The sequence below is a fragment of the Xenopus tropicalis genome, chromosome 1 (assembly GCF_000004195.4).
Source record: "Xenopus tropicalis strain Nigerian chromosome 1, UCB_Xtro_10.0, whole genome shotgun sequence".
Taxonomy (NCBI): Eukaryota; Metazoa; Chordata; class Amphibia; order Anura; family Pipidae; genus Xenopus; species Xenopus tropicalis.
Genome location: NC_030677.2, coordinates 82,717,554 through 82,742,311, shown reverse-complemented (window position 1 = coordinate 82,742,311; position 24,758 = coordinate 82,717,554). Strand labels below are relative to the sequence as shown.

The following is a 24,758-nucleotide window of genomic DNA, read 5'->3' as shown; positions in this document are numbered from 1 at the left end:
AACACTGGTTTGTTTGCTTTAGAAATTGTACTATACTTTATATAAATACCCTACTCCTACTGTATAGTCATGGGGGCAGCCATTTAAACTGGAAAAAAGGAGAAAAGGCACAGTTTACATAGTAGATAACAGATAAGTCATGAAGAATAAAATGGTGTTTTATATGTTATCTACTATGTAACCTGTGCCCTTTCTCCATTTTTCCAGCATGAATGGCTGCTCCCATGACTATACAGTAGGGTATTTATATAAACTATAGTACAGTTTCTAAAGCAAGCAGACCAGTGTTACCAGTGCAGGGCAACAATACGTTATATTTTAATGACTTTAAAATACTTTCATATTTTCGTGTTACTGTTCCTTTAATACCTTTGTGCCTATAGCACCTAAATATGATTACCTCATTTAAGCTCTTTCAGGTACTTTTTTCTTCCCAAGAACACTGTTCTGCATACACAAGGGTTTATACTAAGGATCCTAACAACAACCAGTAATAACTCAAGAGCAAATGGGACAGGTGATTTGGCCCTGCTTGTAAGAAGAGGAATACTTCTTAATTAAATCTCTTTCAAATGTCTTAATAAACTGGAAAACAAAAGTTGTTTGAAATCTTCAGGAATAATTCCCTTTGACTTCTATAGAAACTCAGCAGTTTTTACTTGCCAGGTTTTCAAATGTCTGGCTTTTTCAAATAAATTATGCCTATCCAGCTTTTCAACAATTATGCTCGAGTATATTTACGCGCACGTTTTTTAGGAATTGAGAAAAACGTCATCTTAAATTTTGATAAATCTGCCCCTTAGTAAATATTATCAGCCTTATAATAAGGTTTCTTACATAGCTGTTGTAAGATTCAGTTAAGTGAGGTATAACAACTTCTGTGTGCCCTTTAGTCCCCATGGTTCCAGAGTCAAGAAGGGGTCGAAGATTTGACACTGAACGACTGAAACAAAAGAAATATAAAATAAAAATTGTACGAACAGACTTTAAATAAATGCACTAAGCATTTTTAATTGCTACCCCTCACAGTTCTCTCTGTTCTCTATATGTTAGTTTATCTACAGCCCAAAACATGTCATATGTACAAAATCAAGTCATATGGCATGAGACCTGTCAGGAGTTTGTTTTCCTCTCATGTCAATTAAAGAAGAACTAAAGCCTCACTAAAGAATTAGGGCAGAAATGTTGTACATTATGTTTTGGGTTTCTGTACCAGCCCAAGGTGACCACAACCCTTTTGAAGGGAAGATTTGTGCCTCCAAAGATGCCCCCAGTAGCCCCACATCTTCTTTTCTGCTGCTTCCCTACACATGCTCTGTGCTGCTGTCAGTTACTGAACTTAGGGATGACTCAAAATATACTGCATAAATAGAGTATAAATGTAACAGTAAAAAGCTGATTAGTAATTCATTCAGATTCACATTACATGACAGATAGCAAACCAGTGTATTTGCATCAGATATAATAATTAGCCCTGTAGCATCAGCTTATTTGACAGACAACCCTCATTTTCTGCTTAACAATTTGCAACAACCTCTAAACTCAGCTTCTCAGCAGCTGCTCAGACCACACTGAGCAGGTGCACTGTCCCGGACAGTTCCGGGGTGGGGGGGGGGGGAACAGAATCCAAGACAGGGAGCTCCTGTGACAATTGTAACAATCTATATCAATACTACTATAGAGATGCTAAAACTTTAAGCCAGTGCAGTCAGTTTATAATATAAAATATGGCATTTTTAGCCATATTCATTTTTAGGGTTTAGTTCTCCTTTAAAAATAAAATTTTAATGTTGATTGAAATGCAAACAAATATAAGAAGTCTATATGTATATAAGCATAATTTTATTTATATGGCACTTCTTCTGTACAAAATATTAAAATATACAGTATATATAAATGAGTAAGTACTGATTGAATCTTTTTGCATCTACTTCAGTAAACAAACAGGCAAAATTGCTGTACCACAGAACTTACTGGGGGTAGAAAGGTGAAACTGTTCCCAAAGATAAAGTGATCAAGTCTTTTAATGGCAAAGCAAAGTAATAATATGACATTAAGGGGAAAGCATACTAATTAAAGAGAACATGTTTTTGCACCTGTTTTTGTCATGGATAGGCTAAATAGTATTCTCCAGTTTTGTATGTCCAAATGAATATGTTCTACCAGTGAATGAATGGATGCAACATGCAGGGATATAACTAAAACAATCATACTAGAATAATCCTGAGGAAAAATAAATAACTAACAAACTAAGAACACTGACTATCTCATGCCCTTTCAAGTCTCATGTTTTCCCAAGGAAACAAATACTAGTGGTTGATGGAAGAGCAGATAGGGCCATACACATACAGAACTGACAAAACAGGAAAACAAATGTAATGATTTACTCCACTATCCATTACATTTTTAAAAGAAATTAAATCTACCTGTCAATGTATCTTCTTGCCTCTACATTGTCCAAAGCAGTCACTATAATATCCTGTCTGGTGCAGAACTCATCATCAAAAATGTTCTCAGTTGCAGGGCAGACCTTGTCTAACCGCGGATCAATTTTTAATTGTGGGTTGATGTTGAGGGTTGCAGCAGAAGCAGTATAGCTTTTAGGTTTCTGAAAAGAGAGCAAGATGTGACATACTAATATTTGTAAAATAACCCTATTAATATAGCGGGTGCAATTTTTTTGAAGAAAACGGATGAAACAATAAACTCAGCATGGAATAGAGCAAACAGCCATCTGTAAACAAGACATGAATGGCACTGGCAACTTCCCCAGTGCAGGGCAACAGTACATGTTAATTACTTTAAAAAACATTCATTTTTTGGTGTTACTGTTCCTTTACTAATCAATAGAAGGTAAGCTGTAAACATAAGGGAAGGATAGGTCACAGGATACTGAAACCTAACGTACAATGTCTGGAGTTGAAATATACCTGAATGTGTTTGGGTCGGAAGAGAAACTGCCTGTTCAGGTTAGATTTTTCAATTAAGTCAGGGTCTGTTACTGTAATCTGTTTAAAAAGAAAGACAATGTAAGTTATGTAAGGAGAGCTTGGGCAATGGCACAAGGAAAGATTTAGGACATTGCCAGTCAACTGCTGAGCTGCAAATGGGTGCACACTAACACACAGTTTTTCATTTTGGCTCATTTGCAACACTGGGTTAATAAATTCCAGTGCAGAAACACATAGCAACCAACATGTTGAAGAGTGATTAGAAGTAAAAAAAAAAAACAAAAAAAAAAAATGCACTTTGCCTCTAGGCTTTGTGCCCACTGCCATCAGACGAAATACTCTGCACTTGCAAAATGGAGTGAAAACAGCTTCTAAAGTTTATATATGCACACTAGATGGGCAGCATGTTTGATCCTTAGCACTACAGCACTTGTACCTAAACCTGAAGCCCTTTAGTCTTAAACATCACATTATAAACTGGAATTAATATTTTAAACATGCACAGCAACAGTGATCATTTCTGCCTGAAATGTATAGGGCTTTATAGTTAACTGCTGGAATAATAATAATCTGTATGTTTTGATCATTTGCCTACAATGAGAGTGTTTTGGGCAACCTGATTAAAGGTAAAATGGTCAGATCTGCATATAAATAAATAACTTACGGTTGAAACTTACCAGCCCACGCTCTGAGCCACTTCCAGCCCCTAAAAGTGCAAAATTCTTCAACATTTCACACCCAATTGCACCGCATCCAACCTATGGAATATATGAATACAACTGCAAATTGAGTACAATAGTTATTTAACACTTTTCTGTTTAATATGATAAGCTCTCCATTGTAAAAACATGTATGATATTGTAAGTACAGTTTGAGACATGCCCATTGTTATGTCATGTAAATCTATAGGACCATACAAGGTATATGGAACAATGGGATATTAATAGAACTGTCCCTTTGTCTGACTAATACCATGTTTGTATCTCTGCTCTTAAATAAATATTTAAACTAGAACTTACACATAAGGATTAACACACTCCTATATAGAAGGAAATATGCAAGTCCCACCAACACACAGAAAAATGGTTGTATGGTAATTGAACAGGCTATGGAAGCAACCCTGCTGGTGAATTCATAAAGAATTACTACTCCAAATATAACAACCCAAAACAGCTTTCAGAAAAGATACTCACCAGGAACACATTTATGTTGTGAATCTTCTTGCAAAATGTGTCTCCTATGCAAGCCCTTAAGGCATCATATCTGTCTCCTCTATAAGAATTTGAGGGGATAGAATTTACTGTATGGTAAGTCGTAAAAAAGAAGGAATATACTGTATGATTTAATGATTTAAAGCAAAAAGGAAGGGTATTTGTGGACATTTTATTGTCTTTGTGTGAGGGACAAATTGTGTGGCCTTTGAGAATATAGATAACACTGGCTAATATAACTGGCTACATTAGAAATATATTACTAGATTCCATTACAATTGTCACTGAAGTCACCGTCCTTTCTGCCAAAGAAATGATGGGCTATATCAGTACAGGTATGGGACCTGTTATCTAGAATGCTTAGGACCTGGGGTTTTCCGGATCTTTCCGTAATTTGGATCTCCATACCTTAAATCTACTAAAAAGTCATTTAAAGATTAAATAAACCCAAAAGGATTGTTTTGCCTCCAATAAAGATTAATTATATTTTAGTACAAGGTACTGTTTTATTATTACAGAGAAAAAAGAAAACAATTTTTAAAAATTAGAATTATTTACTTATAATGGAGTCTATGTGAGATGGCCTTTCCGTAATTCAGAACTTTCTGGATAACGGATCCCACACCTGTATCTGAGACCGGTATGAGCGCTCTGTCTGCTTTTTTTCTATTTTTCTGCTAACACACCTGTCCTGCCAGTAATATTTGCCAGCAACAGTAGAAACCATCACAAGGAGCAATTATGATGATTCCCTTTCAGGGAGATTTGTAGTGGTTTGTCTCACTCCCTCAGAACAATAAATCACTGGGTGACCAAAGTTACCAATCTCCCCTTGTGCCATTAGAGAGCTCTCTCACTTCCATACAAACCAGATACACAGACTGATACATAGAATAAAGGCCTTGGCACACAGGAATTTCACTCAAACAAACAGTTGTGATTTAATGGGATCACATGGATGGGGGTCAAAAAGTTGGCTGTGGTGCCCTTAAATGCACTGATTGGCAAATAATAAACCTGAAATTAGTAAAACTGGAAAGTGTATAGTCATGTTTAGTTATAAAACAGAAATCTACATAGCAACGTTTTGATGCATAATAAAATTACATACAAATGCACTAAAAAGTCTAATAGTCCCTACATAACATCAATAAAAGGCTGGAAAAACATTGGCTGTACCTTGGAAGAAATTCATCACGATTTGCTGTTTCCAGGGAGTGAACAATGTCCAAAGCATCAATAAAGAGCTGCAAACAGTCAAAGTAAGAAGCAACTAATTAAATTTGCACTACAATAAAATAAGTTATAGTTAATTTTAGGTATAAGCAACTAAATGCTTGATAGCTGCATCCAGTGCCTTGCAGAATTATTCATCACCTTGAGCAGTTCTCTAATTTTTATCTAGACAGCATAAGAATGGCATTATATTATTGGACTGCTTTTTATCTGCAAGGTCTAAGAATTTTGTTTAAATAGAAGAATTCAGAGTGAAAAAAAATACAGGTAAAATACTGCAAAAGAATTTAACCAGGTCTGTTAAAAACTAATCTTCTGAGAAAGTTCATTTTTCAGCAGGACAACTGTCAAAACACAAGCCCTAAACTAACTTGAACAACATGGAGAATATTTACCAAGAAAAATAGGGCAAAATTACTCCAAACCAAACAGTGTCCAAAGCTTTTGTGTATTAATCCCAAATACTTAAAACTGTTATTGGTGTACAAGGTGGCTCTAAAAATAATAAAATGGGGGATGAAAACAAACAGACTAGTACATTTTTGTCATATTTAAAAAACTAAAATCTGACTTTCAGTGCTTTATAAAGAACATGATTTCAGCATAGGGTGTATTTCACTAAATTTAAAGAACTCATCAAGGAGGTATATTCTTCTGCAAGGCACTGTAACTATGTATTTATGTATAGTCAAAAGCAGCAATACAATTATAGTTTATTATATATGGATATGTGTCCTGACAACAGGTACAAATATTTTTGCATGAAGCTAAATATTACATACTTATTAATTCCGAAAACCATTAAATGCAATGAAGATTAAACAGATATCTGGTAAGGTTTATTTATTAACAGAACACAGCTATAAGAACAAAAAGATTATTTTCAAATAGTAGTTAATGAATAAGACAAATAACTTACCCATTGTTGCAATGGAGAAAATTTTCCTGTCACTGCTTTCAAAACTTCCTGGCTAACAATGCCACCTATTGCAGCTGCAAGTGGCGTTAACAATCCTTGAGCTGTCCAAGACAACCATTTTACCAGGTTCTCATCCAGCAGAGGCTACAAAATCAACAAAACAAAAAGATGGATTTATGGTTAACTGGTGGGCCAATTTATATAAATACAATCAGATGCTAGGGGAAAGCACACATTTAAAGCTTACTATAAAGGTTTAATATAGGTGTCCATTTTAAAAAACTTGTAATCTCATTAGAACTCTAAACTGGGAAGAGAGAATGGTAAGGACATGAGATTTCACCAAACTTGTTTCACCAAACCCTGTGTCCAGTGTATGAGGATTCCAGATGAGGGGATACAAAATAGAACATTTTAATTCTGTACTATCACTGACTGATCAGGTTTGTGAATAGCAAGAAAATAAAAATTCTTTTGGATAATCTTTAGATAAGCATACATAGCCAGGTCACCAAATAGACAGATCTATGGCCAGCCAAGTCTTGGGACAAACCAGGCTGATTAAATTTCTGGCACTCTGGCCAACTATTGGATGACACCAAATACTGTAACTCGTACAGTGGTCAACAGTAGACACACATCCACTGCCTACTTTTCTGTAAACATAGAAAGCAGTTTACCCTCTCTAATACCTACCTTGTTCTTTAAGACTTCAGTTACAGATCTTGCTAACTTCTGCATCTCTTCAGCATCCAGAAGGCACCTGATAAATTAATTAATTTACATTAAGGCATCTAAGGAAAAAATACATTTTGTTTTAAATTAAAGGGGATAACACATTTAAGAAACTCTTTGAAGGGCCTCATTTTCCTATCTGAAAACAAAAATCCCGCTATAAGCCATTTATCTCCACACTAATAATTAATTAAAAAAAAATCAGATCAGTACCCTATATTTGGAAGGCGGTTGTGCTTCTCTTGAAAATAATCTAGTGCCAGCATTGCAGTATGAATATTCAAAGGTGCCTGGAGAAGAAGAAAAATAATTGCTTACAATTAAGTGCAACAAAAACACACAACCTTCCTTTAGGAGTCACAATGACAAAGAACCAAAAAGAAGTGCAAATGAAGTTCTGCTTTTTTTGCATTTACTCCTGCATCCTTGTTTCTTCAGAGCAACTATGATAGAAGTCAGACCTGAGATACAGACACAACAGACTCCAACACATTTCTGATAATAATTATTATTATTAACTATTATTTATAAAGCGCCAACATATTCCGCGGCACTGCCCAATAAGTGGGATTCATACATTGGACATACAGAGTAATATATAAAGCAACCAATAACCGATACAAGAGGTGAAGAGGACCCTGCCCAAAGGGACACAAGGTGTGTGAAACGGCAAGATCAGAATTAAGCAATGTGAGTGGTGTGGTATTGTTTGTAGCAGCCTGCTGAGGTTATGTTAAACAAAATGTTTAACATAAGAGATGTTGCTTAAAATGTTTATTTAAAGTGTCTATATCTTTACAAGGTACAAAGAAAAGGTTTTTTTTCTTTTTTTGTGCCAGCCTGTCAGCTACTGAAGTCCTAGTAGTATCGTTACCGTAAGAGTTCTTAGAGAAAAACATTTATGAGTGATACTGACACTGCATACTGCCACAGAATAGCCTTCTGTTTAACCACTGACCTCTGGTTTACTGAAATCCACAGTGAGGTATGTTGGGTTTTCTAATTGCATTTCCAGTGTTTCCTGGTAGAAAGAAACATAATTTAAGCATTTTTATATGTTATATTTGCACACAAAAAAGTGCACAATATCATTGCTTTTGAATACAAGTATTAAGAGAATATTTAACTTGCTATGAAAAAATGGCCATGGTTACTAGTTATACTTACAAAGGAAAATGTTTTAAACATTTTAATCTGCACTGCTATTCCTCCATGTTGATAGGGTTCCATGTGAGCTGTATCACCAATGCTGAATGAATATGGAGATATAACTAAAACAAAACAAAAATATCAGACATAGGATGATCTTACATCATGCCACAGGTTGAGGCATATTTACAGAGATTCTTGAAATTTTGTGAACCTTTAAAAATTTCTGCATACCTTTAACCTAAGACATCTGTGCAAGTCGCAAAGCTAGAAAATGAGAGCCCAATAAAATCAATCCAACGTTACATATTTGTGTACATGTTTTCGGTTACTCCTCCACATTGGCTTAGAGAAAATTTAGCCAATTTCTCCTTACAGAACAGCTTCAACTTAGGTATGGTGTTGGGTTTAACTGCATTTGACAACATTTATTTAAGATTATGGTCTGAACTTTGACCTTGCCATTCCAAAACATTTTAAATTTGGCTTTAACCATTCCTTTGTAGATCCACTTGTTTGCAGTTGTTGTCTTGTTGAATTGCCGAAATTCTCTTGAGCTTCAATTCACAGATGGGTAAAGAGACATTTTTCTGCAAACAGCTGGTACAATTAAGGATTCCTAGTTCCATCAGTAATGGCAAGCACTCCTGGTCGAGAGGCACCAATGCAGGCCCAACCATAATGCTACCAGCACATTTCACAGGTGGTATAGGGTTCAAATTTTAGTCTCATCTGTCCACAGAACATTCTTTCGGTAGCCTTCTGACTTATCTATATGGTCTTTATGGTTCTGGAGTATTACTCCTCCTGATGACTGTTGAATTAAATATGACTGTTGATATTGAATTGTTTCTACAGTATTTATACACAATCTGCCTGACAGTGAACTGGTGGCTACCAAACCCGTAAAATATTATTGCTCACAAAGCTGTTACATACAATGACTGTTTTTTGTAAGTCATGGAAAATCATCTTTGTTCAAGCCATGACAAAGTTCTTCAAGCCTGTGTTGTTACAATCCAAATTTCTGTTTTCTGGGGCGCATGTGCAGTAGGGTGAAAATGGTGACTGTGTTACTGAAGTTTGGCTTTTGACTTTACTGCACACGCGCAAGTGGTGTGAAGACAGAAGAGGAATGCTCAGTCACAGATACCCCTGGGGTATCAGTAAGTGATTACGATCACTGGGGGTGCCTATCATTTTGGAACCCCTCAGTAATTGTAACTTAAGAATACCCTGCTTATGAAACAGTATAGGTTTAACATTATCCTATAATCCACTACTCCTACTTAAAATATTTTGGGATAGCTTATTTTATCCCATTACATTACTCCACCATAAATTATTGTATTACTTGTGCTGTGTTTGTTAGCTTTGCCATATTCTGATGACTTCTCAACAGTGAAGAAGATGAGCATGGACAATGTAGTACTGCACCAAAAGTATAACAGCCAGTAACCAATCATGTAACAAGAGCAGAAACATATAAAATTGCATTAAACCTGTGATCTGGTGCCTGGATCCATTTAAAGAAGTCATTCCATTGACTTCTCGGAAAGTTACGAACTGTCCATTTTCCAGTTTGTGTGGACGATTTTCAAAGCAGGTTACCACTCCTGGAGTTGACTGAAAAAAAAACAGTACATATTGGATGGGTACAATCGTGGAAATAAAAAATGATGAAGACTTTCAAAGGGTCTGTCACCATTGGTGCCCCCCAAAATCTGTAGCGCTGATTATAAAACTATTATAAAAAAAATCCAATTTATTGAAAGACAAATTACTAAAGTTGAGTTATGGAATCCATTATCAAGAATGCTTGGGACCTGGGGGTTTTCAGATAAGAAATCTTATTAGTGGTTTGGGTCTCTGTACTACTAAAGTCTACAAAATATGTTTAAATACGAAAAAAATGGCTTTGTTTTTTCCACCAACATAGATTTATGGTAGCTTAGTTGCCATGAAATACAAAATACTCTTATTATTACAGAGAAAAAGGAAATCATTAAAACAAAAAATTATTTGCTTAAATTGGAAATTACATTCCTGTGTTTTGGAGCTTTCTGGATAATGGGTTTCAGATAACAGAGCCTATACCTGTAGTGCGTTTTGGTAAAGATTGTATATTATTTACATACCCTAAGATGTCAGTTTTTCATTCTATTTACATTCTATTTCTATTTCCTTTTCCCAAATCATACTTGCTATGTAGTTAACTCCCTAATGAATCACTCTGCAGAGGTAGGCACCCCTGCACTTTTGGCCAACTACAAGTGACACTGAAATCCTATGGTCATCATAATTTTAATTACGCATTATGGGTGCCTGCACACAGACCAATGATCACCCTATTAGGTTAGAAATTACCAAATCAAATTAAACCATCAATATCAAGCAATGACATACAAGATTCAAGTTGAGATGAAACAGCTTATGAATCATGATCTAAGACTGGCACATGAACACTGAGATTTGTATTCTGTATCAGTCCTCTAATTAATTTTAATGTTGACATTCTGTGATTCAACTCTTCATATGTCATCACTGCACAACCTTAAGGTATATTGTTACAGTATAATCCATACCATTTGGTTTACCTCATTTAAAATGTATATATCACCCCCAAAGCAAGAAAAAACTGAGGGCTGGCCTCATCAGTTAAGTTGCCTAGTTAAGCTAGGGACACACTGGGCTGTTTCTCCATCTGTGTAAAGCTGCATACTATGTATAAATGCATACCAGGCCAACACAGTGGCTCCAAGTACAGATACAACAGAGAGCAGGTTTGAGCGGGAGGGTTGTTCCTAGGCTTGTGCTTAAACACAGGCCAAGAAACAACTTTCTGTGGCACTAGCATTAAAACACAAGCTTTGGCATATTGCTTATGTCTGAAGACCCACAGGGCAAGGGTTTGGCTACAGAATGTATGACTAGGACTAGGTAGGTAAGTGATACTAAGACTGTGCTGTAAAAGTATTTCACTCTAAAGTATACTGTAAAAGTATTAGTATTGGTGGGCTTCCATATTAATCCTTCCTCGTTTATTTACAGTGAGGAACATAAGTATTTGAACACCCTGCGATTTTGCAAGTTCTCCCACTTAGAAATCATGGAGGGGTCTGAAATTCACAGCCAGGATAACCAAGGAGTGGCTTTGTAAGAGGCATATCAAGGTTCTGGAGTCGCCTAGCCAATCTCCAGACCGAAATCCAATAGAAAATCTTTGGAGGGAGCTGAAACTCCGTGTTGCTCAGCAACAACCCCAAAACCTGACAGATCTAGAGGAGATCTGTGTGGAGGAGTGGGCCAAACCTGGTGAAGAACTACAGGAAACGTTTGACCTCTGTAATTGCAAAGGCTTCTGTACCAAATATTAACACTGATTTTCTCAGGTGTTCAAATACTTATGTGCAGCAATGCAATACAAATACATTCTTTAAAAATCATACAATGTGATTTCCTGAATTTTTTTTTTTCAAATGCTGTCTCTCACAGTGGGAATGCACCTACAATGTGAATTTCAGACCCCTCCATGATTTTTTAAGTGGGAGAACTTACAAAATCGCAGGGTGTTCAAATACTTATATTCCTCACTGTATGCTGAATGCACATGTGGCACAACATAGATAAAAAAAAGAAGCCTGGAAACACAAAATCTGTGTTGTCATCAAGCATTTTATGTTGCAGCTGTAGATTCTACATTTGGTGACACATAAAAGTTCTTACTGGAGTACCAAAGTACAGAGACTTGTATTGTTTCAAATGTTTAAAGGCAATAAGGAGGCAAACCTTTAAAGGATAGCAATCCCCTGAATTTGTGGGCAAAAATATGTTTTACAGGTATTGGATCTATTATAAAGAATGCTTGGAAGCTGGGGATTTTCCAGATAAGGGATTTGTGATTGTATGTATGTGTTTGTATTGCCAAAATCATTTAAACATTAAATAAACCTAATAGGATTGTTTTCCCACCAATATGTACTGGTGTACAATGTAATGTTTTATTATTACATAGAAAAGGGATTTTTTTTAAATTATAATTATGTGCTTAAAATAAACCCTATGGGAGGTGGCCCTTAAGTTTTTCAGAGCTTTCTGGATATCTGTATTCGAATCTGTAAAGTTAAAAACAATCCAGTTAAAAAAGTGGCACAGTCACTGTACAGTGATGTACAGTTTTTTCATTACCTGTGTTATATTTGAAATAAAGATTTCTTTTGGCTCTTCTCCAGTAGTGTCTGTTACCTCAAATTCATTTCCAAAGTCACAAAAGAGGTATGCGCAAATACCAAAGGCCTCTGAACTGATAAACTAGAACAATACAGATTATTAAAAATATTACATAATAAAATAAAAACACACAAAACTGTTGCATCTACAGGCCCTAAATACTAAGCTAAAAAATGCCAATGCAGAACATAAGTATTAAAAAGCAAGTAAAACACAAAATAAATATATCTTTGTTTAGTCAGTCTAAGGGCGAAGTGCTTTCCCAAGGACCGTAGTCCCATGCTGTTAGGGACCCCATGAAATTTTGCATTCATTTCTGAATTGAGTCATGTTAAGCATAGTCCAATTTTTTGGGCAAAAATTATGTTTTGGGGTGTACTCATGTTTATTCCTATTGCCACCAGTAGCTCGCTGCTGCATTTTGGAGTTATAATTGCCTTATCCATGATAGGTCGCAGGTCAGCAAAATTACAATGATGGTCTACAGAAGGGTATTTGTGTACCATGTGAGTTGTGACATGTGGCATTTTGAATGTTGCTAATTGTGGCAGCAATCAAAATACATTTGACCATAATAATTACTTTTTCATTTCGGTTTCCAACATAAAACCAAGTGCATCACAGCAGAACATTGGTAATTTATTCTACTGGGTCAGAGGTGCTGCGAAAAAAAAAATCCTGGTCTGGTCAGCAGATAAATTGCTTCATGAAAATTGATAAAGAAGGTGGCTTTATTTTAACCCCCAAAACCACACTTTTGACATTAACAGGAGAGTTAAGAACCCCTTATTTTGCTGCCAGTTTTAAACTTTTTAGGAGTATTTTAACTGTATTAAAATTTGTTTTGCTAAAGGAACATCATATCACTGATATGATGGCACTTTTTTTAAAATTTTGTAAATATGGTCACCCCATCAGGACAAACATATTTTATCTTTTTTGCTTTATCCTGAAGCAGATCGATTGCCCACTTAATAATATACAGTATATAATAGTAAAAATGTACAAGGGAAAATGAAAAGAATAGCAAAAAGAGAGATTTTTGTACTCACCGTTAAATCTTTTTCTCTTGTCCTACAATTGGGGAACACAGGCCTTCCCTATGGTGCCTGTGTTCCCCAATGTAGGCAAGAGAAAGAGAGATTTTGTACCCACCGTTAAATTTTTTTTCTTCTCCTACGATTGGGGAACACAGGCACCATAGGGAAGGCCTGTGTTCCCCAATGTAGGCAAGAGAAATGTTATTTTAAGAGGTTACATTAAAAAAGGAAAAAAGTGAGGGGAAAAAAGTGAAAATGTCTCTATTGTTATACAGCACACTTCCGAGCACAGAACAGTAGCTACCAAAGCTTGAGAGGCCTAATGAATTTAGGACTGGCATTTAACAACTGAATGATCTAATCTGAAACCCATATTGTTTATTTTATCTTATTATATGCCTCTGTATGAAATTTTGAATTACCTTTATGGGTGGTTGTTGAGCATGGCAGAAATTACAGATCTTCTTTCGCAGAGACAGCCTGGTTTCAGTTAATATTACACACTTTGTAATACAGAAAAGAAAAAAATGACGAGAGTAAAAGAGTGTTATTAAACTTACTTCTTATGGTTAAATTGGTCAGGAAACAGAAATAGAAATTGCCTCTACAGGTATAAAATGTATTATTCAGAATGCTTGGGACCAGATAAGAGATCTATAAATTAGATCACATGGCTCTAAGTCTAAGCTAAAAAGCATTTAACATTACGTAAACCCATTAGGATGAATATGGATTCATGCAGCTTAGTAAGAATCAAGTACAGTGTACAAGGTAATATTTTAATATTACAGAGCAAAAGAAAATAATTATTGTTTAAAATGCAGTCTATGGAAGATGGCCTTTCCATAATTCTGAGCTTTATAGATAACTGGTTTCTGGATAAGGGGTCCCAAACCTGTAAAAGTATGAAACATGAATTTATTCTAGTTTAGTTAATATCAGGTACAAGGTACTGCCCTATTATTAAATACTTATGATTATACTTTTTGGAGACCAGAAATTTACATTTATAATTTTGCATTAAACATTCTTATTCTTTTCCAGATGGTGTGACATTTTTACTTGTAGTTTACTTATTTTCTTTTTGTAGGGATTTTTGATCTTAGATCTTAGTTCTCCTTAAAGTAGTACCCTTCTGCCAGTGGCATACTTGCGTTTCTGTATTCAGTACCAGTAGTGCTAAAAATATTAGCAAGCGTTAGGCTAATGACAAATGGTGGTCAAAAAACTTTAGGCAGATATGGCAGTGTTAAATCAAAATCATGTATTCTATAAAAATTTGTTCTCAGAATGTCAGGTTATTTGGAGACTAGTTCAGATGCCAGGCATGCTTGGAAAATTTTAGCAAATGCTCTTAAAAAACCATGTACGTAAATATTCAGCATAGGGTTGGCCGGTGCATTTCAGTTCTCTTTAAATTTTAGCTTTAAAGTTTCTTTAAAACTACTTCTGACTAATGAATCAATTAAAATGTGTAACTACCTGATAATGCTTCAAAAATGAAAGGTCATCCAGTGGCACGGTGGAAGACTCAACATGTACATAAGGGTTAAGCTCTGCAATGTGTGGAAGACATGTTTCTGCCCTAAAAGAAATTACAAGCAATTTTTAGAAGCATTACTTTAAAAGTGGTATTTCATCTTTAAATTAACATTAGTATGTTATAGAACAGTGCTGTCCAACTTCTACGGTGCCGAGGGCCGGAATTTCTCTAGCATACATGGTGGAGGGCCGCTAATGGAAGCCAGTTTTGACCACTCCCCTTTTTGAAACCACACCCACCTTACTGTGGGGATATCAACCATCATTCATATGTGAAAGAATTATGTCATATTAAGATATACCCTTAAATTCCATATGCCTCCTCCTCCCCTGTGGATAGCAGAGCAACCCCCAGTACATAATAACACACCTTAGGGACCATTTAATGGCTATTTCCAACTGCTAACAAACTCCCACAACAAACCCCTGCCAGGTTCACCTCCCACAAGCAGCATAGAGCAAGCAGAGTATGGCACACACAGGCAGCACTCTGCCTGTCCTATGCTGTCTGTGTGTGCCATACTCTGCCTGTCCTACCCTGCCTATGTGTGCCATACTCTGCCTTCTCTATGCTGCCTCTGTGTACCATACTCTGTCTGCCCTACCCTGACTGTGTGTGCCATACTCTGCCTGCCCTACCCTTCCTATGTGTGCCATACCCTCCCTGACCTATGCTGCCTGTGTGTGCCATACTCTACCTGCCCTATGCTGGCTGTATGTGCCATACTCTGCCTACAGTACCTATGTCTGAGGTGTGAAGAAGTGAACAATGGGAGTGATTACAGCCTGAGCCTGAGGTGTGAACACTGCAGGGGGTGAACCATGCAGGTATTAAAAGGTGTGAAAAACACAGGGGATTACATTTTTAAACAATACAGGGGGATTACAGCCTGAATATGAGGTGAGAACCATGCAGGGGGCCAGTTAATCTCAGTACTGTTACCATTTAATGCTTACTCAAAGGTAAGCCATCAAAGCAGCCAGACAGGTGGGGGGCCACACAGAGGGGGGTCGCGGGCCGCATGCGGCCCGTGGGCCGCCAGTTGGACAGCACTGTTATAGAATGTTCTATTCTTCTTCATTTTGTTTGGTGATGCTACAATGTTACTGTAACTGTTATTACTAATTATTAAGTCTATCCTATTCATATTCAAGTTTCCCAGTTAAACTAGTGTCTTGCTGCTGGGATAAATTTAACAAAATGTTAAATAATTAAAAAAACCACAAAAGTAAGATATATCAGTCCCAGAATATCACTCTCTACATTAAAAATGAACTAACCATTTAAAGAAAAAAACATTTCCTTAAAAAGTAGTGCAAGGAAATAGCCTTTAGTTTTGTGTGATTATATTTGAAAAGCATATACAATGAAAAGTATACACAAAGTCATTGTTTGGCAAATGTGCCTCACAGTTTTGCAATCAGGAGAGGCTAGAGCGGGCTCGTCACTCCACTAATATGGCAGCAGCTTTTTGCTACATTTTCACAGAGCCTAGTTGGAAATTTAAAAATACAGAATTCAACAACAGTACAAATACTCCTAGCTTTAAATAAATGATTTTTTTCAATATGGTGGCAGTCAGACAAGTACACTTTATCCACCACACCCCATGTGAAAATGGACTTACTTTACAACTTTATGCATAAAAGCATTAAAAACATTTTTGTTTATAAAGAGAAGATATTTACTAACCTATTTTTTTTATTTTTAACATCATCTTCCTTGATAAAGAAATTTGTTCCAAGATCCCACATTTCACATTTTCTGTTGTCGTGGATTGTGAGAGCCTATTAAAATCAATTAGTTTAAATGTAAAAAAAAAATACAAAATACAACATAAAGAACAATGTTGCCTGAAATTTAAAAAAAATGCTCTGAAAGTCCGGCGGGATGTCAATTAATGTAATTAACTTGTAGGGCTGCAGAAATACAGTACTTTTTGTATTGTCAACACCTCCTGTGAGAGGTGTTATGCACAGGGCTTTGTACGGTGTAGAGTATATCCAAGATAATAAATTGAAGTTTTCTCTGCGAAGCCTTACAAGTAAATATACAACAAGACAAGACTTGACATTATCATGCATGAATGCTGCAGATGCCTTCTTTTTTTAATCCCCCCCCCTTCTGTATCCCCTATTTTACATGTTGAAAAATAAAGAATATTTAACAAAAAAATATACATGTATGCCACAGAAGCATGTAGAATAGGCATATTAATCTAGTTCTGTATAGTAAAATAAATAGCACTGTAGTGTCTGCTGACACTAAGGCACGCATTTAGAAACGTTCAAGCCTTTTGGCTTGAGCATTCGTATCCCAAAACCATGCTGGAGTTCCCAAATTCTTGCATGGTTTCTCAATCCGAATATTATTTTATGCATGGGATTTATGAGACAAAAATTACAAAATTAATGATCCAGTAACAGGGGAAAAGATGTGTCCTGGGCCAGAAACCCATCACAATCAATCTTCAGTTAACCCTTACTGATGAACTGTGAATACTGAAAGCAAAGATCTAGATTACCTAACCCTGGCAATATTTGCTCCATGTGCTTTATACACAAACCAGAACTTTCTTAACATTTTTAGGTTGTAGGACTAAGGGAAATAGCACATATCCATTTGGTAGATTTTCACTCATGGAATATCACTTAAAAAGGCTTGCACATATCATGGCTTGCACTGTACCATGCAAATTCTTCCTATTTTTCTTCTTTTAAATCGATATATTCTTATTTGTTGTCATTAATAAGCACTAATTGGACTTTATAATGGGCCCCTACACTTGCATCAGCCTTTCTATGTGCCTGCATAAGGTGTTAGCCCAGGTGCAGGCACATGGAGCAGATTCTGGTGTGAAATGCATGTTTGTGTGATTCTGCTCAGAAATGTACTCCATGTGCCTGCAACCAAGCCAATGCAAATGCTCCAAATGCAGCCACTGGGAAAGGCTGATGCCATCATATGGGCTGATTCTTAGACTGCATTTATGCACAGGCAAAGAAACAGCCTCATGTGCCATTAGCCTTGATCAGCTCATTTTTAGAAGACTTCTCACTGGACAGTTAATTATTTTTAACAGATCCTCCATTGCTCTTTAACATTAGAAAGTGTTAAATTGTAACTGGCTTCATATTCTTGCTTAGTGTCAGAAATAACAAAAAGTGTACATATATTTTAAACAATCACCAAAAAGTATGTTTAGCACAAGCCATTTTTATTAAGCTCAAATTAAAAAGGGGTGTATAGTGTCACTTTAAATGGATTCATTACTACTGTGACTGCACTGGAAAGACTGGTGAAATAATAAAAAAAGAAAAACAGGCAGATGTTTTAAAATTAAAAAAAATAGCACATAAAAAAAATTACACACATTACCTTAATTCCAGCTAAAACAATGTTCTTTGCTTAAAAAAGAAAAAAAGAGAAACAAAATTTATTTCTGACCAAAAAATAAAAACACAATAAAGCTTTTTTTTGGAAACCATATAAATTTTTTTTTAAAAAAGCTCTTCTTTTGCTCCAACACCTTCACTGAAAGCTTATAACAAATGGGTAGATTTTTCTCTTGTGGTTAAATCTTTGCTACAATGAGTGACAAAATGTCCCAAAATGCTTTCCCACCAGTAATAAAAGTACTCTGTTTTCCGAAGTTGAAAGGTGACAAATCTCCCTGTCTGCCATGACCCACATTTTTTTGGAGGGGGTACTGTGCCTCATTAAAGCATCGGACAGACAGGGAACTGGGATTGTGGATTAATACACACTAAAGAATTATGTGTGGCTGGCCTCTCTATTTGATGGAACATCAGGACTCGCAATAAACATCTGCACTAAGTGATTCACAAAATAATCACCACTGCCATTATATCTACATCCTACCAATATCCAGCAGTTGCTATTATTAGTAGTAGTGCCACTGACAATAATTGCTTAAACCATCATCACCATCACAGTACAGGCAAGTATGACTATGAGGTGAGTTTTTATTTTTGGTTCATTGACACAAACTTTTAAGTAATTTGAATACAAGGAGCACAGACATAACATTATTAAACGTAGATTACAACTCTTTGCAATTCCCTTCCTTCTTTTTAGGTGTCTGCTTTTAAGGAAAAGTTTAAATATGCAAATTAAATACACATTTATAAAAACAAAATCAAAGCAAATACCAACCGATCTCAACTCCAAGTCCACCTATTCCACTAAGGAAAACATGAGACTGAGCCATCTTCTGCATGGCTGTATCACCCAGAACATATCTCTGCCGACTAAAACAAGACAAAAATGATTTTAAAAAAGTAGCTAATTTGAGAGAATTTTTGTTATGCAATTATTTAGAGACACCAAAACAAGCAGAACCACCAAGCTGCAAGACAATATTTTTTTTTAATATTGAATATAGTAATTCATTTGATATTTTTGTAGCTTGTAAGAATAAACACTTAGCAGTAAGGCAAAACAAATGCTAAGAAGAATCCATAAATAAATTGGAGTAGCTGCAAAATGACTGAACCAGGTATTTCCAATCTGGGAAATAGGGGATTTGTTACACACAACAGTGAACAAGAGTCCCCAGTTTCAGATGACAACAGACCCCGAGTGGCTCAATAGAAAAATGGGTTGTATTAAAATACTACAAGCCACATTATCCTTAACTTGGTTTGAAACCCCACAACCAGAAACAAAAGTTATATAAAAAAATGACTAACTGAGAATGGTTGTGCTAAATAAGCTCTTAAGCTATTATGGGTAAGATGGCTTTCCACCAGCAACAATAGGAGTTGCCAGTGGAAAGCCCTTTGCATCGCTTCAGTATTCCGAAGTCCCAAACCTTTGCGTGGCTAAGTAATTAGTTGTGTTTATTAAAAAGTGATATCTAAATAAGCTGTGATAAATCAGAGAAGCTATTATCTTGGTACCATATACAGGCTGTTCAGTTGTTAATTCAAACAAGAAAGGATGAATTTGTAGAGAAATATAGTTTAGTATATATTTTATATATTTTGAGTATTTAGATAGGTCTGTATATGTATGTGTATGCACTGGGGTTTATTTGGAAGGGTCGAACTTTATAGACTTTTGTCTTTTTTCAACCCAACTTACCTACATAACTATGTAAATGGCTGTTACGGTATGTGATCTTGAATGCTCTTGAATGACCTGAACCAGGCCAATCCTGACTTGTTTTCTATATATATGAACAGTACTGCTGGTAACATCAATTAGGTGGATGGGGCATCGCCACTGACATACCTGGGGGGGGGGGGGGGGGTGCAGGACACACCTATGTGCCAGAAGCCTGAATTTGCTATTCCTTGCCTTCCATTGACTCAAAATAGAAATGTTTAAAGGGCATGTCAACCCCAAGAATAATTGTTTGCCTAGTAAAAGGAAACATAATTCAAAGCAACTTTCCAATATGGATTTATTAAATGTTTTAGTGCTTTAAAAGTTATTTGTAAATGCAATTGCTATTGAAAGCAGCATTTGCTGAACTCCTGGTTGTTACTTTTAAACAATGTTGCAATGGTCAGCCTCCTCCAGCGAGAAAGGTCTGTCAATCTGCTGCCTTGTGTTACATTGTTTCTACAGTCTGAACCACCAGGGCAGGGAATAGAACATGACAGGCAAACACTGATCAATTATAAATTTGTAATGAATGTATATTGCAAAGTTGCTTAGAATTTTGTTTTTCTATTGGGTAAAAAAAAAAAAAAATTTTTTTGCTTGACTTGCCCTTTAAAAATATTGACAGCTCATTCAGATTCATTGAAAAGCACCCTGTGTACCCTCAGCCTAAGTATAATTAATATTCTGCCACTTACCTATATAAACCATCATCAATTTCAGTTGATTCTGCTGCCATAATTTGGTCAGTATATTTTGCTGCCTGTGAAAAATAGAAGAAGGATTAGATATTAAGTAGCAGGATCAAGTTATGGTTATAATCAAATTATACTTGAGTGCTTTGGCTCATTTATTTGCAGACCCTTCAACACTTATGTCAAATACTTTAACTGTCAAGAAAAGGTAAAATGAAGTCCAGTATATTTAAAAACAAAACTTAATGCACAGAGAATGTTTATGTTGCTTGTAAATCACATTTTTGGCAGATACTGCTCTAAATCTATCTACCTTAGAATTGGTGACTAAGCACAAAAAAGCACACTGCAGCATTTTGTACACAAATGCAGGACTTCGAGAAGATGGTAATTGAACTATGGCTGACACAAACAAATACAGGGAGGTCATAATTTCTCAATTTTTATGGTAGCAAGAACCAAAAGGCATATTCCCAGTCAATGCCCAGATTCTTAATCAAATTGTGCATCTTTGGCACTCTTTTGAAAATTGCATCAAAATTATTTGGAAAACTTGGAACAAATCTGCAAGTTTGGGCCAAAATCAGACCCAATTAGTATGCAAAGCATACTTATGTATACTTATGGGGACTGAATAATTATACAAAACACATTTCATGTTTTTGGTTTTTTTTTTAAATAATGTGACATAGACAAGCTAATTCTGATAAGAAATCACAGAACACAATTTCAATGCAGGATTTTTTATTCAAAATAAAGAGTGCTTGGGACCAGAGGATTCCAGATAAGGGATCTCCATACCTTAATCAATTAAACCCAATAGGATTGTTTTGCCTCTAATAATGGTTAATTATATGTTAGTTGGGATCAAGTACAAGGTACTGTTTTATTAATACAGAGAAAAAGGAAATCACTTTTAAAATTTTTAATTATTTGCTTATAATGGAGTCTGTGGAAGATGGCCTTCCTCTAATTTGGAACATTCTGTATAATGGGTTTTCAGGTAACGGATCCCATACCTGTAATTGAAATAAAGGGTGAAGGGAAACCCTACATACTGGTGCAGAACCTCCAGGGAAATCATAGATACTGCTGGGTAAGAACTAGGGAATATTTACATACTGTTTGAGAGAGAAAAGTGCATGGGTACTGTATATATATCTAATGAAACTAGGGTTTACACTGTAAGCAATGTTGGAAATACAGGAAACTCATTTTAATAGGACACTTTTATAAGTAGCTAGCCAGAATAGCTGCAGTCACCTGTAGTTGATAAAGATACACCAGGTCCAAATTTATTAGACAAATCAATTCGAAGCGATCATTTTGGTGAAATACCTAAATGATCCCAAGTCTGAATTTGCATATTTTGTTTTGAGCAGAATTAAAAAGTTTGCATCATCCATGGAAAAACATTGCCTTCTGTTGTGCAGTGCTTTTATTTTCCAGGTACAAGACTGGGTTTGGCTGAACATTAAAGCTTAGTTCTAATAAGTCCTAATAAAACTTGCTAGTTGGATGACTCTTAAACTGAATCCTGTATTTGGAGCTTAGTATTTAGGGGTAACCAGGGAGGCCAAAAGATGAACATACTCCAGAAAGCGAGAGCTGCTAAAAAAAGGTGAAAAGCAAATACTGCTAACATATTTTGGTCTGTGGACAAAAGGCAGAAGAGTTTCCACGATTTCTTATCACGTCAAGTCAGTTAAAGTCAGGTTCATAAAAAGAAAAAATTACAAAAAAAACAGCTAATGGGATAGTACCTTTGGTACCATTACCTATCCGGCTGTTACTCAATTAGCATCCTTTGACTGCTTTGTGCAAAACAAGAAATGTAGGATACAGTGACAATGTGGGACATGCTATAGTTAGCTTTGGCAACATGGCACAGAAAGAATAAATAGATGGGTTCTACATTTCCTACATTATACATAGGGAAATATCTAAGGCAGTATGGAATGGTTCAATTTCATTAATATATAGTATAGATGTTGTATTTGGTTCAATACATAGGGCACCAACATTTTGTTTAATACATAGAGAAAAATTAATTAAAAAGCCAGGTACAAGAATATTGGTTTTAATATGACAACAGACAGAGGGGCCACAAGCACCAATCTTACCAGGTATGACTGACAGGGTGGCACACAGAAAGTTGTTCAGAAGGCGGGGAACTGGGCTACTAGTTTTGACTAATATAACAGAAGAATGCAATCTGGTCATTTGCTGGTTACCTTACTTAACCTGAACGATACTACCTGGTGTACAAGTTTGCCTAATCTCTTTTGCATCCTGCCTTCTCTTCCTCATACTTGTCTGCAAGGTGGCTGCAGGCTCCACCCCAGGAGGTAAGCCAGAATACTTGCTGATCCAATTGTTCAACCATTCCAGCCTGCTATGCATCATACTACAGGCACATACAAGCAAGATAGTGTGACATACACACAGGGGAGGGGCATCTGGCTGCAGACGTTAGAGATTGTGGGGAAAATAATGCTTGTTTTGCTTAAAAATAAGGGGCAGAAATACAGATTTTTCCTGATACCTGGTAAGAGTTAAAGGAGAAGAAAAAGCTTTGATGAACAAACAATTCAGTGGAAATATAAAATCTAATAATATGAACCCATAATAAATGGTTATTTAAGCAATGAATAATGAAATGGGACCAGGCCCGGATTTGTGGAGAGGCCACAAAGGCCCGGGCCTAGGGCGGCATGCCGCCCCGCCACACCAAAATCTAAAAAGTTTTGTACCCATACGGAGCAATGGGGGGACTTCTCCCCACTGCTTCGTATCCAAGTTTGGCCCACTGCGCACGCAAACCCCTCTCCCCCTGTATCGCGCATGCGCACTGGGGGGGAAGGCGTGTGACCGGGGGCGGACAATTTGGAAATCCGGCCCTGAATGGGACAAATGTGTGATTATAGCACCCCTTTTAGGGTGAAGACACACAGAGCTACTAGTAGCAGCTACTTGTGGCTAAAAAAAGACTGCTGATCATTTACTGATAATTGTCTCTACGTGTGTTTTAGCAGAGGCAATTCTCACTATTGTCTATGGCAAGGTATTTTCTGGAGTTTAGTAGCTGTGAAAAAGTAGCGGCTATTAGTAGCTCCATGTGACTTTGCCCTTAATGACAGTAGTTGTTTAGAACAGTCAGCCTGTAAGTGCAGACAGGTGATTTTCAACCATTACAGACTGATGTGTTTTTTGTGTAAAACAGAAGTTGAAACATCCCAGTGAAAATAAAGCACAAGCTGATCTGCCACTTACACTAAAATAGTAAATATTTCACAGATATATCTTTGTTTGTTGTTGCTACTGCAAGATGAAAGAAACTTTCCAATATACATTTGAATATTTCAATAGCTTTGAAGTTAAATGTAAATGTTACAGCATCTTTCTGCCTGCTTATATTCTCTGCACTGCTGGGTGACTCCTAAAACAAAGTAGCAGAAGCCAGCTGACTAAAGTAGAGAACTGACATCTACTCCATTGCTTCAAGACTTAGAACGAGAGATCATAAAGAGATTAATACTGCTTTCAAATGCAATTACATTTACAAATAATGTTAAAAACATTAAGAATATCTAATACATATATACTGGAAAGTTCATCCCCTTTAAGAAAAATGTACCCCCATTGAAATGTCAGCAAAATCCTGGTGCAAGCTTACACATGGATACTGACAGCAGTGACACGGCACCCAGCAGAGAACACAAGCAAATGTCCCATTAGAATGCTGTCTCCTTTATAACCCTCCTCCAAACAAAATGTGTTTCATTCTAGTTACAATACAGCGTGTAGAATTCTAACCTGTGATGCTGCAGCCGTCACAATTCGGTGTCGGCCAGGGAAAGGAAGCAATGAGGAAAGGAAAAAGGAAAACTACAAATCCCACCATGCCTTGCAGCTATAA

At 36.3% G+C, this 24,758-nt stretch overlaps 1 protein-coding gene across 3 annotated transcripts in view; it reads right to left on the bottom strand.

Annotated features, from left to right (window-relative positions):
• The window catches only part of uba6 (ubiquitin-like modifier activating enzyme 6), a 49,308-nt gene extending 24,555 nt beyond the window's left edge, over positions 1 to 24,753 (bottom strand). The window contains exons 1-20 of one of the 3 annotated variants that reach the window (XM_002936463.5): positions 24,656 to 24,753; positions 20,843 to 20,907; positions 19,191 to 19,285; positions 18,393 to 18,421; positions 16,707 to 16,801; positions 14,954 to 15,056; positions 13,894 to 13,974; positions 12,390 to 12,512; positions 9,704 to 9,827; positions 8,220 to 8,323; positions 8,011 to 8,073; positions 7,266 to 7,342; positions 7,014 to 7,080; positions 6,318 to 6,461; positions 5,342 to 5,409; positions 4,145 to 4,223; positions 3,629 to 3,709; positions 2,931 to 3,008; positions 2,427 to 2,608; positions 838 to 943 (exon numbers count right to left, since the gene is read on the bottom strand). In XM_002936463.5, the coding sequence (XP_002936509.3) occupies positions 838 to 943; positions 2,427 to 2,608; positions 2,931 to 3,008; positions 3,629 to 3,709; positions 4,145 to 4,223; positions 5,342 to 5,409; positions 6,318 to 6,461; positions 7,014 to 7,080; positions 7,266 to 7,342; positions 8,011 to 8,073; positions 8,220 to 8,323; positions 9,704 to 9,827; positions 12,390 to 12,512; positions 13,894 to 13,974; positions 14,954 to 15,056; positions 16,707 to 16,801; positions 18,393 to 18,421; positions 19,191 to 19,285; positions 20,843 to 20,883 (1,740 nt within the window). In that variant the 5' untranslated portion in view covers positions 20,884 to 20,907; positions 24,656 to 24,753. Of the gene's footprint in view, positions 1 to 837; positions 944 to 2,426; positions 2,609 to 2,930; positions 3,009 to 3,628; positions 3,710 to 4,144; positions 4,224 to 5,341; positions 5,410 to 6,317; positions 6,462 to 7,013; positions 7,081 to 7,265; positions 7,343 to 8,010; positions 8,074 to 8,219; positions 8,324 to 9,703; positions 9,828 to 12,389; positions 12,513 to 13,893; positions 13,975 to 14,953; positions 15,057 to 16,706; positions 16,802 to 18,392; positions 18,422 to 19,190; positions 19,286 to 20,842; positions 20,908 to 23,097; positions 23,337 to 24,515; positions 24,555 to 24,655 lie in introns of those variants that run through there. The other 2 variants (XM_012955400.3, XM_031903364.1) reach the window with 2 other exon arrangements.
• Positions 24,754 to 24,758: the final 5 nt, after the last annotated feature.